Raw genomic sequence first — 13,087 nt, forward strand, 5'->3', positions numbered from 1 at the left:
TTTATACCACTTATGGATGCTTCACGTTATAACTTATAACTAGCACCGTAAAGGTGGTGCTAGTTGGACTTGATGTTGACATATGACCAAAGAACAACGAAACATGAACTTGTGTGTGTGTGTGTGTGTGTGTGTGTGTGTGTGTGTGTGTGTGTGTGTGTGTGTGTGTGTGTGTGTGTGTGTCTTCTCAGGCCTGTCCCCGGCTCTTTGTCCTCATTGCTGCACCTACGAAACAGACAGAGACAGCCTCTGCCAGCCTCCATGCCTGGAACTCTGCCAGACCCGACCATGCCTGGCTCCTCAGCCGTGCTGATGCCTGTGAGTACAACAACAGTGCACAGAGCACATTCACTCACATGCAGAGGCAGAGTCACTCACTCATATGTGACCACAGTGTAAATTCAGACTGCACATCAACTACGTATTAGTTTGGGATGTTTTCCATCACCACTAAAATGATTTGGCACAGTTTTTAAGGAAGGGTTTAGAATCTTGGTTTAGAATATAGACTTTATTGTAATTATGCCAAAAAGACTTAGAGGACCGACTTTGGGAAGCGGGGAATGATAACAACCCAGAGAAAGCTCCTCATATCAGGATTCTAATGATACAACATATGTTCTCATTGTAACACAAGACAGCCTGTGTTTATGGTATGGACTAAAAAAACTCCCATGTTTATTAAATTAAGAGCTAAGCGATTTTGGGGAAGATTGACGGTTCAGGAAAGGGGTGCAGGTTTGGGTGATATTTTTACACAAAACACACTTAGTGCAATTAAGGCTGTGTGTCAGGTTCTAGGACTGAGTCTCTGTGGACGAGGGGGGAGAAGCGGGGGTCAGGCAAAAGGGGGGGGGGGGGGTGGAGAGGGGCCATTCCCCATGGAGACCAGCACACCACCCAGAGTTCAGCAGCTGGGAGGCCACAGCAGCTCACACACGTGTGCATGCTGACGCTCACACAAAGGTTTCTCCTTTCCTGCGTGTATACTGCTCAGTGAGCACTGCTCACATCATCGCCCTGCGCAGGTGACCTCTCACCCCTCTCAGCTTAACCAGCTGATTTCCCCACATTCAGGTCTCAGCTGTGACACATGGCCACACTGACCAGGGTCACTAAGAGGCAGGCAGAAACCACACACATACACACATGAAGACAGATTCAAATGCATTCATATAACTAACTCACACCTACTCACATCTCGTTCACCTTGTTAACACATCCTGCACCAGGAGGCGCCGGGGTTTGATATGTTGGTCTGAGTGACATCCACCTCACTATTATCAGAAACACACATACCCCTGTTGCACCGGCTTCCTGTGTTAAGTCCCTCCGTGCTGGCTTCCTGTTTTGGGTCAGCTCCAGTTATCATCACACAGAACTGTGCACAGTGCAGCCTGTCATGAGAAATCAGGCTCTCATGCTCTCTCACCTCATCCCCCTCAGCCTACTGTGCTGCAGGATTTATATAGAGTCTCACACTTGATATTCAAACACTTCTTTTGTTAAAATAGTTATCTTGAGCATCTTGGTAAGACAAAAACATTGCGTAGATCACCGCTAAATGAATTGTTTTTTGATGATTCACCTTGTAGAAAACGTTTTGTGGTACATGGGAATAATATTTCTTGAAAGTTTGACTGTTGTTATTGTAATCTTCAGATGGAGAGACAAATGTCAATGGGCTCCAATATGATGGGTATGCAAGGACCCGCCCACAACAGCTCCTGCTCTTCCACTCACATTCCCTCCATGCACTCAGAAGCCAAACTGGTGAGTGTACGCATGTATTCACATGGACACATACACATTCATACACACACTTACATAAGTGCACACGCTCAAGCTCAACGTGTTGCAACTTTCTTTTCCACTGGGCTGTGCCAGCAAAGCTGTGCTCTTAGGTCTGTGTGGATTTCATCATTTAGTGTGTAATCAAAGCTGTGTCTGAACCTGCCAGTGCAGCGCTGGAGACTCTGGCTGGAATAAAGGGCCCTTTATGTGGTTGTGGCTGGGCTGCCCACCGACTGCCTGATGTATATCTTAATGTACAGAACATGTTTTGTAGGTCCTGCAACTTGTTAGCACTCGTTTAACACAGCAGGGAAAAAACTCAAATGACCTCATCATTCACAAAGCAGGCAGTCAGAGCAGTGGGAATGAGACGTAGCTGAGAGAGGAGAGACAGAAAGAGCGAGAGTCAGAAGACCCACTGACGAAACAAATGAACAGAAAGAACCCTTCCACTCGCTTCAGCTTTGCATGTTAGCACTGCTAATACTGATGCCAATGACTGACGCTATACACCTGATTAATGTCAAATGGACGGACAGTTACGCTCGGGGTGATAAGACTTGATAAATCCTGTGGCAACATGACCACCAGCCAATCTTTGTTTTCAAAATAAATAACTCTGCAAATGGAAAAGGCGGCATAGAAATAAAAGCAAGTGTCATGACTTGGATATCCAAAAAAAAAATCACAGTCCATAATGAAAAGCATTGGCTGCTTTTTGTGTTTGGAAAGGTTCACTGATAGCTGAATTTGCTGGACAGAAACATCTTGTGGAGAGAGAGAGAGAGAGAGAGGGGGGAAGAGAGGGAGAGAGAGGGAGGGAGAGAGAGAGAGAGAGAGAGAGAGAGGGAGGGAGGGAGAGAGAGAGAGAGAGAAGGTAGCAGAGGTCATTAGAAGAGTTATTGCTCTGATAGAGTAGAGCGGGAGCATTCCCAGGGCATTTAATTCTCCCTCTTCCTCATGCTCTCTCAAGATTGATCGTCTTTGTAGTCTTCTGAATCTCTTCAACTGTTCCTATGGTAACACGCTGGGGTAACACAATATTAGTGTATTAGGCTTATCTCTCCCCTGGCCATCATCCAGGCAGATCTTACTCTTTTTTCCCTCCTCCTATCTATGTAATTGAATTGTAAATACTCTGCTAGTCCTCCCATAAACATATGAAGTCACTAAATGGCGACAGGCCCCGCGACCATGCAACTTTCTGGTCAGTTGGTCATTCAGACACGAGGCGCAGCAACCAAATGTGGATCAATTGAGATTCTGCTCCCTGATGGCTGAACACAACTGATGGAATTCCGTGATTGTGGACAAAAAGTGAGAGACCAATTGTGTTATCAGAGTGCGATCTCCAGCGTAGGTTTCATAAGCATAGACAGGGTTTCTAATGTCTGTAATATCCGTGCCCGGGCCAGGTCGATAAATACGGCCTCGCTATCGGATAACTGGGCCATGATCAGGCCCATGTGTCCCCTGCGACGTTCTCAATCCGGCCCTAATCGCATTACTCCGACCATGTTGACTTTCCACCAATGGGAAATCTCCTCACTGTAACCCCACACCCCCGGAGCACGGACCTGGATGCACTCTTTCTGCTCAACGTTTACATCGTGCGAGTGGAGGAGGGGATTGAGTGGGACTTTGATAGACATGAAGGAAATAGATAGACAGGCAGAGTGAGCAGGGGAGTTGAAAGGCGAGAGATGGTATCGATATTCTGAGACACTAAACTGTGTGTGAGGGTGAGAAATTGGAAGAATTCTTTGCAAAGTGACATGAAAGGACTTCTGTTTCCTCTGTATGTTGTTACTCTGTATGTATGCATGCATGTTTGATCATATTGTGATTTATTTTGATATTTTGTGGTAACTGGAGGCCTCGGTAGTAGGATTAACCCTCCCCTGCCAGAGAGAGCAGGCCCAGAGCTTCGGCTAATGAAGGCTAATTGATTTTGTGGTGGGCCAGAGCAGCAGGGAGGCCTGTCTCTGGTGTAAATAGTTAATGAGCCGAAGGACTGCTGTGGCCCCTTGGGGACTCATATCTCGCTCTAAGCTCTCTGTTTGTGCTCTCTGCGCCAAAGACTCTATCTGCATCAGTGCCCATCTTTGTTCCCTTATATCTCTGATTCTCTCCCGAAGTGCCATCGTTTAAGTGGTACAGCAAAGCCCGATGGTGCAGTAACTGATTTGTATGTTTTTCCCTCTTAGCTTTTAGCTGGTTGTTTGGGAGTGTTTTATTAGTTTTAGTTCAAGTGTGTTTTTGTTTTTTTCTTCTTCTTGTGAAGGACTGGGTGCTCATGGTGCCGGGTGTGGTTGTGTTCTGCTCTGTTGTGGTCTGGGGAATAGAATGGTGTGTGTTGTGTGCTGGAGGTTGTGGGATAGTTGACCCTCACAGCGTAGAGGAAGCGCTGCAGAGAGGAGGCCAAGTTCCACAGCACGCCGGCCAAAGCATTGCGTCAACGCTCAGAGCCAGCTCTCCACAGGGCCTTGCAAACAGTCACACATTCACACACACACACACACACACACACACACACACACACACACACACACACACACACACACACACACACACACACACACACACACACACACACACACACACACACACACACACACACACACACACACACACACACTCACACACTCACTGACTGCTCCAGCTCTGTGTCATCCCCTTTGCATGGTGTCACATACTTGGACATTCATTGACAGTCAGGTACTTAAAAACAACATCAAATGAGATGTACACACATGCACATAACACATGCATGCTGGTGGACATGCAGTATAAGCACACATGTGCATACGTGCATTGTTTTCTCCCCTGAATACCTACATCCCTTGCGCAGATGGTTTTTGTACCTTTGTTTGTGTGATGAAAGACATTCACGATCATTTCTCATCTATAACAAGGGAAGCCCAAACAGGCCCTGATCAAGTTGGTTCTAAATAACATCTGTGAGTGCCCACTGTGGGAGTCGGCTCATGTCTGTGGTCAAATTCTGCATTGTTTTTGTGTCCCTTTTTAAATGAGCTCCGTGCTTTCCACACATCCTGCTTGCCTGCTAATTTCAGATAGAAGGGCTTTGAAACAGTTTGGGGCTGATGTATGAAAATGTGTTTTATATTATCTCCCAATTATCTATTGTTTACATTGTTACTAAGGACAATAAATGTGTCACTAAGCGTCAGGCTAGGTGCTGAGTTTTTTTACGAGGTAAACAATACTATATGTTCCTTCACTGCAGCTGTCTTGGCTGTTGAGCTGGCACTAGATGGGTGGATGACATAATTCCTGGCATGCTCTAAAAGTACTCCTTTTTACTTGAGGAGGGGAAAAAACAGTGCCTCTCTTAAAGAAACATTTCATAGGACACAGGAGGACCAATAATCAAAGTGTTTCTAGCTCGCTAATGTAGCTTTTTACATTTCACTTACACAACCCTTACTGTTCTTATGTTTCAGTGTAGTTACGGGTTAATAGGCTGAATTTTCAAGTGTTGCCCTAAACAGCGAACAAGTGAAAAATTCGAAAGTTACATGCATGTACTGTGAAGAAATTCCAAGAAAAAATGATTTGTCAGTTTTCAACTTTGCTACTCGGTGATTGATTGGGCAATTAGCTCAGCATGAAGTACGCAGTTAAACTATCAGTGTACATGGTAACCCAATTCCGTGTTCCATTCATTTCCTTCCACCGTAGGGGAGCACCTCTGGCTAAACTTCTTGTTGTGAGGAGGAGCAGTGCACACAATAGGAGTCTGACTCCAGGTTTTGTAAGCAACATCTGTATGAATGGTGACATTGTTAGGGTATGAGGTCATTAGAGAGGGACGGTGAGCTAAGAACACAGCTGAATCTGCAGGCTGCTTCACTGAGCTATGGACTCTGTGTATGTGTACTGTATATGTTTGTGTGCATACTCACAATCGTGTATTTGCGAATGGCTTGCTTTCAGTGCATTGGCACCCTCTCTGGCAATCATTGTCCTTCGAGTCAAAACACATCTGTGGACCAAGTGGGCTAAAACAAACCATAAAGTTGGAGTTGGAAGATGGTATTTGATGCAGCTGTTATGTACATATGTGTGGTTAGTTAAGTAAACGTGTGGGTGTGCGATAAACAGCAGTCAAACCAGGACACGCAGCGCATGGCAAGATACCGCTGAGATGCAGTGTTGCATTGAGAAATGTCAGCGCTTGGATGCAAAGTCAGTTTTGTAGTTGATAAACATGTGATGTCTCTTTCTATTGCTATGGAGGCCGAGTGGTTTCAGCAGCGTGGAGTGCAGCGCTGAGGAGCTGCTGGATCAATGTGTGTCTGCCAGTTTATCAGTGTTGGACACAGACCAGAGAGGGGCCCCTCTCTCACTGCCTCACTGTGTTGCCAGTGAGACAAGTGGACTGCATACATACCGTAGTAATAGTAAATCAGATGTAAACGAACATGCTGTGTTTCAAGATGGGCTGCCTCTCATTTGACAGGTTTTGTTCGTGTTATTCACCAACAGGATTGTTGTTATTATGAACAATGGGTTTAACTGCAGTTGTGTTTGACCACGGTTGAATAATAGAATAATATTAGACTCTGGATATATTTGCTAAAGACTATCAAGATTTCTTTTTCCACATTATTTAATAGAGGTGTGGGGGGGGGGGGGTGGCAGTTGTGGCGCAGAGTGTCGCATCTGTTTGTCTTTGGATGACTGCGTGTTGTTTTAGCTGTGCTGATGGGAGGTGTATGTGAAGGCCATTTGGTCATGGTTCAGGGCCCGTGAATGGGACGGGGCTCCGGTAGAGCCCAGCTTGGGTAAACCAGCTGCCATGACCACACGGGCCAGACTGGACCGGTCCAGCCACCATGAGCCTTCCTGGAGCAGTGAGCGATTCCAAAATGACCTCCCAAACACTGGAGGGGAAAAAAGTCTGTTGTGGCAGAGATATTCAGTCTGATAAAATCGGCAATATTGAGCAGTTAGTTCACTACCTCATCTCCTAACGAGTTAATGCTTTACACATTCGACCCACCTCTGTTTTCTTCATGGTGATTCTTTTTTCATATTCCTTTCTCTTTGCTTCTCTGTCATTTTGACAGATTGGAATCTCGTGCCTGTGGGTGTCTTAACAAAGTGGGATCCCAATGCAAATGTCTAACTGAAACAGCTTGAATATGTATAATGTCTGTAAATAGTGAGAGGGTCCTGTTTCAGCTGAAATAGACAAATATTTGAGGTCAGTTGTCTTAAGCACGCATAAATTGATGTTTGATCGAATTAGCATGATGACACATAATTTGCGTGTTGCTTTTGATGCTATACAAATGAAGACATATGTTGTGGGTTTATGTTGTATTCATGCTCTCGTTGTCTGGCTTGCTCTGAGGCATTTTCTGTATTCAAGATTGTGGCAGTGGGTGTCGTGATAACCATGTAGGCTGCACTAGAGCAGGGCTTTACACGAGAGGGAACAGTGGGGATATACAGACTGGAGTCAGAGGCCCATCCATTAACTTGACAGGGTGGAGAGGAGCTGCCAAGAGTATGAGTGCATGGTTTGGAGCATGCTCCTCAGTGGGTGTGTGCCCTGCTGCGCCCGTACCGCCATGGGTCCCCTGAGCGTCGGGCCATGGCAGAACACCCGGACTATCTCCATCTCCCCGTCTGTGTCTGGAACCACGGGGACGGTTTGTTCGGCCCCGGCTCTGATCAGCTTGGCCCAGAACCTGTGAGAGGAGAGCGGGGGCGACATAACAGCCCTCCCATCAGACTGTCTGCCTCTCCATTCCCCGAGGAAATCAGTTTAACAGTCCCCAGCTCTTGGCAAGCAGAGGAAGAGGGGGTGGAGGAACAGGGAAGAGGTGTGTGTGAGAGAAAGAGAGAGAGAGGGGGAGAGGGGGGCACACGTTACTGCCTCTCTGGGCGAGAGGGAAATCTAATAAAATTGAACTAATGGGGGCGTGGAGTTTTAGGGCACAGAGGGTGGGTTTTGCAGACAGGCACGGGTGGGTAGTGGTGGTGGTGGAGATGAGGAGGATGGAATTAGATCCTCTGAGTGCTTGGCAAAGCAGCGGCGCCAAACTCCTGCTTTCAACTGCATATGGTGAACCCATGTCGGGTTTAGAGAGCTAGGGGGGGCTTTGGCCCACGAAAAACACTGCCAGGAATGTTACAGCTATGATATATCATGCAATTAGAAATATTGTGTTTTAAAACATGATCACTGTGCTGTTATAGTGGAAAAGAAAAGGCTGACAGACACAGACAGAAGCTTTAAGCTTTCTCCATGGAGTCTTTAATGTGCAGCTGAAGATCTCCATTTAAAACTGTGATCTTTTTGCACTTAAACAATGACTCCACAGACTGGTTAAATCTGCTGGACGGCGCCACAGGTCCACAGGTCCCCTGATAGTACACTGCTCCACTTTTAAGGGGAATAAAAGTGCTCACCCTGACCTCGCTGGGTGTGATTTACCCATCCTGAGGCGGGTGTGGTCTCCTCCCTTTGTACCTGCTCTGTGCTCTTGCTTCCTCCTCCCAGGGTTAATAGATATGAAGTCATCTGGCGAGGAGCAACCTGAGTGTGTTCTCAGGATGTGCCCAGAGCACTCACAGCGACATCACTCAAAGCCCCCTGTGTCAGAGAGGAAGCGGCCATTAATAAATATCATTAATGGGTGATCACCTGGTGTCCCTGAAACCACATAAATGAGAAAAGCCTAAAAAAGGAGAGGGAGTGGAGAGGTCAGGGGGCAAAGATCTGAGAGGAGACACCTCCCCTCTGGGCAAAAGATGGCTGAACCAGGGATGGTGTTTTAACAATGGAAAATCAATAGGCTTACTACTTACAGAATGCATGAAATGATGTGTCAACTGCATGTGATTGCATAGACTGCTAGTTTATAGATTAGCCCTGCTAGAAGCTGACATGTCTTCATGGTGTCATGGGCTGCTCATCTTCTTGTGTCGTTTTCCCAATTCCCAACAACAGCAGGGCAGACAGTGGTTGGACAGACTGCGTGCCATCCCATCTGTGAGCGCCCTGTGCCGCCACAGGCTAACACCTGCGCTGATTTAATGACTGTTTTCTGTAGCGGCCATGTTGCTGCAGGAGAAATGTATATATGTGTGTGTGTGTGTGTGTGTGTTATTAGAGTAAAATGAACGTGGTGGTTAAGTTCTTGTGCTTAGTGCAGTCTGGGGAAATGCAACCATGTGTTAGACAGTCATTAGGGAGCTGATGAAGGTGTTTAAGAATCACAGCCTGCTCATCATCGCTCTGCTAACGTCCCATAGTTGCGTCACTGTGGTTCTGGATACAAAGACTTAAGTTTTGGCAGAGGTGGGTTTAACTGGGCTGGAGTCTCAACTTCAGATGGAGCAGTAGCAGGCACTCGTGCAGAGATAGCCTGAGGAATAAGTTTACATCACGGTAAGGGTTTTCTCTTTTGACAATACGTTTTGAGTGTGTTACTGTAACACTATTTATTTAAGTCATCTATTGTCTTCTCTTGCTACACTTTCCTTTGTTTCTTATCATGCATGGTCCTTTTATTTTGTGTTTTGTCTTAATCCGGCTTGTGGCCATCCCCACTACAGCGTTTGGAGAGGCCCCTCCGCTCTTTGACCTGCCTCTGTACCCTGACACTCTTGGGCCTCTTCAGATGCAGGCTAATTCAATTAATAAACAGATAGCGCTGCACTGCCAGCTGGACAGCTCTCAGAGACACTGATAAATGAGCACTAGCTGTCTTGGGCTGATGTGTGTGGGGAGGAGACACTAGAAGCCATCTAATCTCCCCCCCCACCCCTGGTCTCTCTCTCTCTCACTGCCCCCCTTCACCTCCCTTTTACCCTCTCTGTCCTTTTCCCCTGGAGCCTGGTTGACAGAGAGTCAGGCAGCTGCGGATGAGCATCTTACCTTCACACAAACTACTTTACCTCAAAAACACAGTAGAGAGGTAGACCGGCAGCCAGCAGATTCTTTTGGCTTCATGTCCATTCAGGTGATTGCCTGCTCTGTGACTAAGTGTGGCAGGAGATTGTCAAACTCTTGTTGTTTTTTCTTTCACAAGAGGGGAGGGCCTCACCTCTCTGGTGCTGACTGACAGGCTGAAGGCTGAAGGGAAGTTGTTTAGTGTGGGCTGTCAGCCTCAGAATTCATCCTGTGATACATGGAAGATGTCCTTGTCGACACTGGTGACTCTGATTGATATCTGTAAGCTTGTTTAAATCCATTTTCTGTTTAAGTTGCATGTCAACTAGCTGTTATTTATGCATGTTTATACTGAACAAAATCCGCTACAAAAACGTAACTAATACTGTTGATAGTAACAATGTATTACAGTAAGTCAGACTCACTCGCTGCCACTTGTTACCCTCAACGAGTCTCAGTATATCTGTGATGCTGTGGAGACAGCTGCAGGCCTGTGGCCCCCCGCTGTGTGTTGGTGTACACTCTGTGGTGTTTTAACCCCTGTCTCACCCGTCGCAAAGACGGAGGGTTGTGGCCCCTGAGAGTTGTGCTGCTGAGGCTGTGGTGCAATCAGATGTATTTCAACATTAAAAGGGAACATTTAGAATAACATTAATAATGAGGGACAAGAGATGAAATCCTTATCATGATGATGTGGTGTTGTTTTGCTATGTCAGGCATCCCTTGGTTTGAGAAGCAGAAACTACACTCAAAAAACAGGCTTGGCAAGGTCTCACTTTAACTCTGCTGGTTCCATGTGCTGTTATATCACACAAGCTGTGCATGGAAAGCCAAGTAAAGACAACTGGACTACGAAATAAATCCTTTCACAAACACATATGCAATATGTAAATATAATACAAACCAGGAGGGTATGCACTTTTATGGTTGCCGCACTTCTAAAGTGATTTATTTGACCGTGTCTCCTCCCTACTGGTAAAAAGCTTTCCACTCATGAACAGTGTGAGAGAGGAGTGGAGGGCTGATGCTGTGCTCTGGTCGTGTCTTAGCGTTGTGATCCACACCAGCTGGATGCCATTCCCTATGGGAATCATGAATGTGAAGGTTGTTAAAAGATATGGAGCCCTGGACGCAGCATGGACTCACTGACAGCAGCTGGGAGAAGGGGGAAGGGAGACGAGGGAGGAAAGAGTGCACTGGGAAAGAGAATAGAAAACTTTGTGGAATTCACAACAGTAGCCTTTCAATGAATGCCTTTGTTTTCAGTTTTGTTCCTAACATTTGACTACAAGTGACAAATGTACTAATTGTGGACAGGATATAAGAATGGACCTAAGCATTTATTTAGGTTTATTAAACAATTTATTCACGCCAGCAGTGAACTTGGCATTGATCAAACTTCAACTGTCTCAACACTCTCTCAACCGGTTATTCCTGAAGCGGTTCAAATGTAAATAAGTCATGAAATGGTTCAGACATGGAGTTTTCTTTTTACTTGTCTAGGTTTGTGTACAACAGATGAAGCCTGATGACATACTATACTTTGGCACTTGTATATTTGGGTTGAAAAAATATTCTGGTCTTGCGGTTGTCTTTATGTGATGCCCAGAAAAACAGACTCTCAAGGAGAGGTGCATTCAGTAAACACTGGCAACACAAGCGTACCTTTAGAGAGCCTCTCTCGCTCCTCTCTCTCCCAGGCCGCTCATGAGACACCGGTCCAGTCATGGCTAAGTAGACCACACGGTTAAAGCAACAAACCTCCTGCTGGGTCAACAGCAAGGTAGCAGTCAGGCTCACACCTTGCCAGCAAGCTCATCGCACAGGCAGACATCCGGACACACACACACATGCATAGAGAAGGGAGAGGCTGTTAGAAATATGAGGAGGAGGGACGAGTGGGATGGCAATCACGGAAGGTAAAGCGGGAGAAGGACAAGACTGAAGGAGAGACAGAGGACAGCCTAAGTGGCTTTGATTTGTTCTCTTGACATGTGGATTTATGGAGCCATTCATCATCTCCTAGTCAGCTCATGAACCCGCTCTGTAACTGTTGATAATCAGAACACTGATGAGAGCATGTACCAACTTTAAAAAGATATTTTTAACGGAAAATGTTGTTGAACATTGTGTTTGGTGTCCACTTTGTCTACTCAGAGGCTGAAGGCTGCACTTTCACACCATCCGGGTACCATCGCCAACGGCAACATGAACTCCATGGGCCACATGATGGAGATGATGTCATCGCGGCAGGAGCAAGGCGCCCACCATCACATGCACTCACACCCGCACCAGCACCTGCAAGCCCCTCCCCACGCGTACCAGCACCACGGCCACCACCACCACAGCCAGAGCCACGGCCAGGGTGGACACCACCACCCGCAGGGACACAACCCCCATCACAACTCCCACAATCCCCACCTCCATCCCGGGCACCCACACCAGACCTCACCGCACCCTCCAATGCACTCCGCTTCACATGTAAGCAAAGCACATATTCCCGGGAGAGACGAAGCTTTTAGACAAGCCAAAGGCAGAGCCACAAGTTCAATAACACATTTACTACACTGCACATTAATACCTCTCATGCTGCTAGAAGCCGCTGTATATCATCTATCTGTATCATGACTAAAAACAAGGTAGGACTTTACTAACCCTTCAAGCTGTTTTCTTTTAGTGATTTAGTGATATATAGCAGTACAGTATAGCTGAAATTAAGCTTAAAATTCGCTGTAAGTCAATGGATGAACACATTTTCCCTGACAAGTAGTAGTTTCTTGGCAACCACCTCAAAGGTATTTTTTTTCTTTTGAGGTTGGTCAGCTTCAGGTCAGTATCGGATGCCTGCCATGAAGGGAAAGGGTCAAGAAGAGGCCATAAAGTAGCCATTATAATGGATGCTCAGTGCTGTCTTTTGAAAACTAAGCGCCATGCCATCCTGCACTGCCAAGCTGCAATTATGTGGCCACAACATTCTCCAGGTGCTGAAGAAGTTTTATAAATGCTGGTCCTGATGATGACCAGATGGCCTTGGCTAATAGTCCTGGAACATCTTAGCCGTGAATACATTTGGTTTAATTCTAATTCAAAGTTTAAAAATATTACTCACAGCTTAAAAAACAAGATGATGTAAGACACTTTGTCCGTTGCATTGTCTAACGGCCTCTGCAGTGCCAAGCATTTTGGATGAAGGACAGTCCGACATCAAGAAATGCAATTCACCGTCTGTTCCAAATGTATCATTAAGGCATTGAAACAACACTCTCTGTATGCACAGAGGCCATTAAAGCAGCTTGTATTTTCCATGGTCCTCATTAAAATGGTAATGATCTGAAGAATGAAAACACTTGACCTTGCCAA

The 13,087-nt window shown here is 46.2% G+C and overlaps 1 protein-coding gene across 1 annotated transcript in view; it reads left to right on the forward strand.

Annotated features, from left to right (window-relative positions):
* Positions 1 to 13,087, forward strand: part of creb5b (cAMP responsive element binding protein 5b) — a 40,169-nt gene that overhangs the window by 22,133 nt on the left and 4,949 nt on the right. The window contains exons 6-8 of the mRNA XM_079275968.1: positions 192 to 318; positions 1,663 to 1,773; positions 11,885 to 12,208. Of these exons, the coding sequence (XP_079132094.1) occupies positions 192 to 318; positions 1,663 to 1,773; positions 11,885 to 12,208 (562 nt within the window). The remainder of the gene's footprint in view (positions 1 to 191; positions 319 to 1,662; positions 1,774 to 11,884; positions 12,209 to 13,087) is intronic.

Source organism: Melanostigma gelatinosum (genome assembly GCF_949748355.1).
Source record: "Melanostigma gelatinosum genome assembly, chromosome: 9".
Taxonomy (NCBI): Eukaryota; Metazoa; Chordata; class Actinopteri; order Perciformes; family Zoarcidae; genus Melanostigma; species Melanostigma gelatinosum.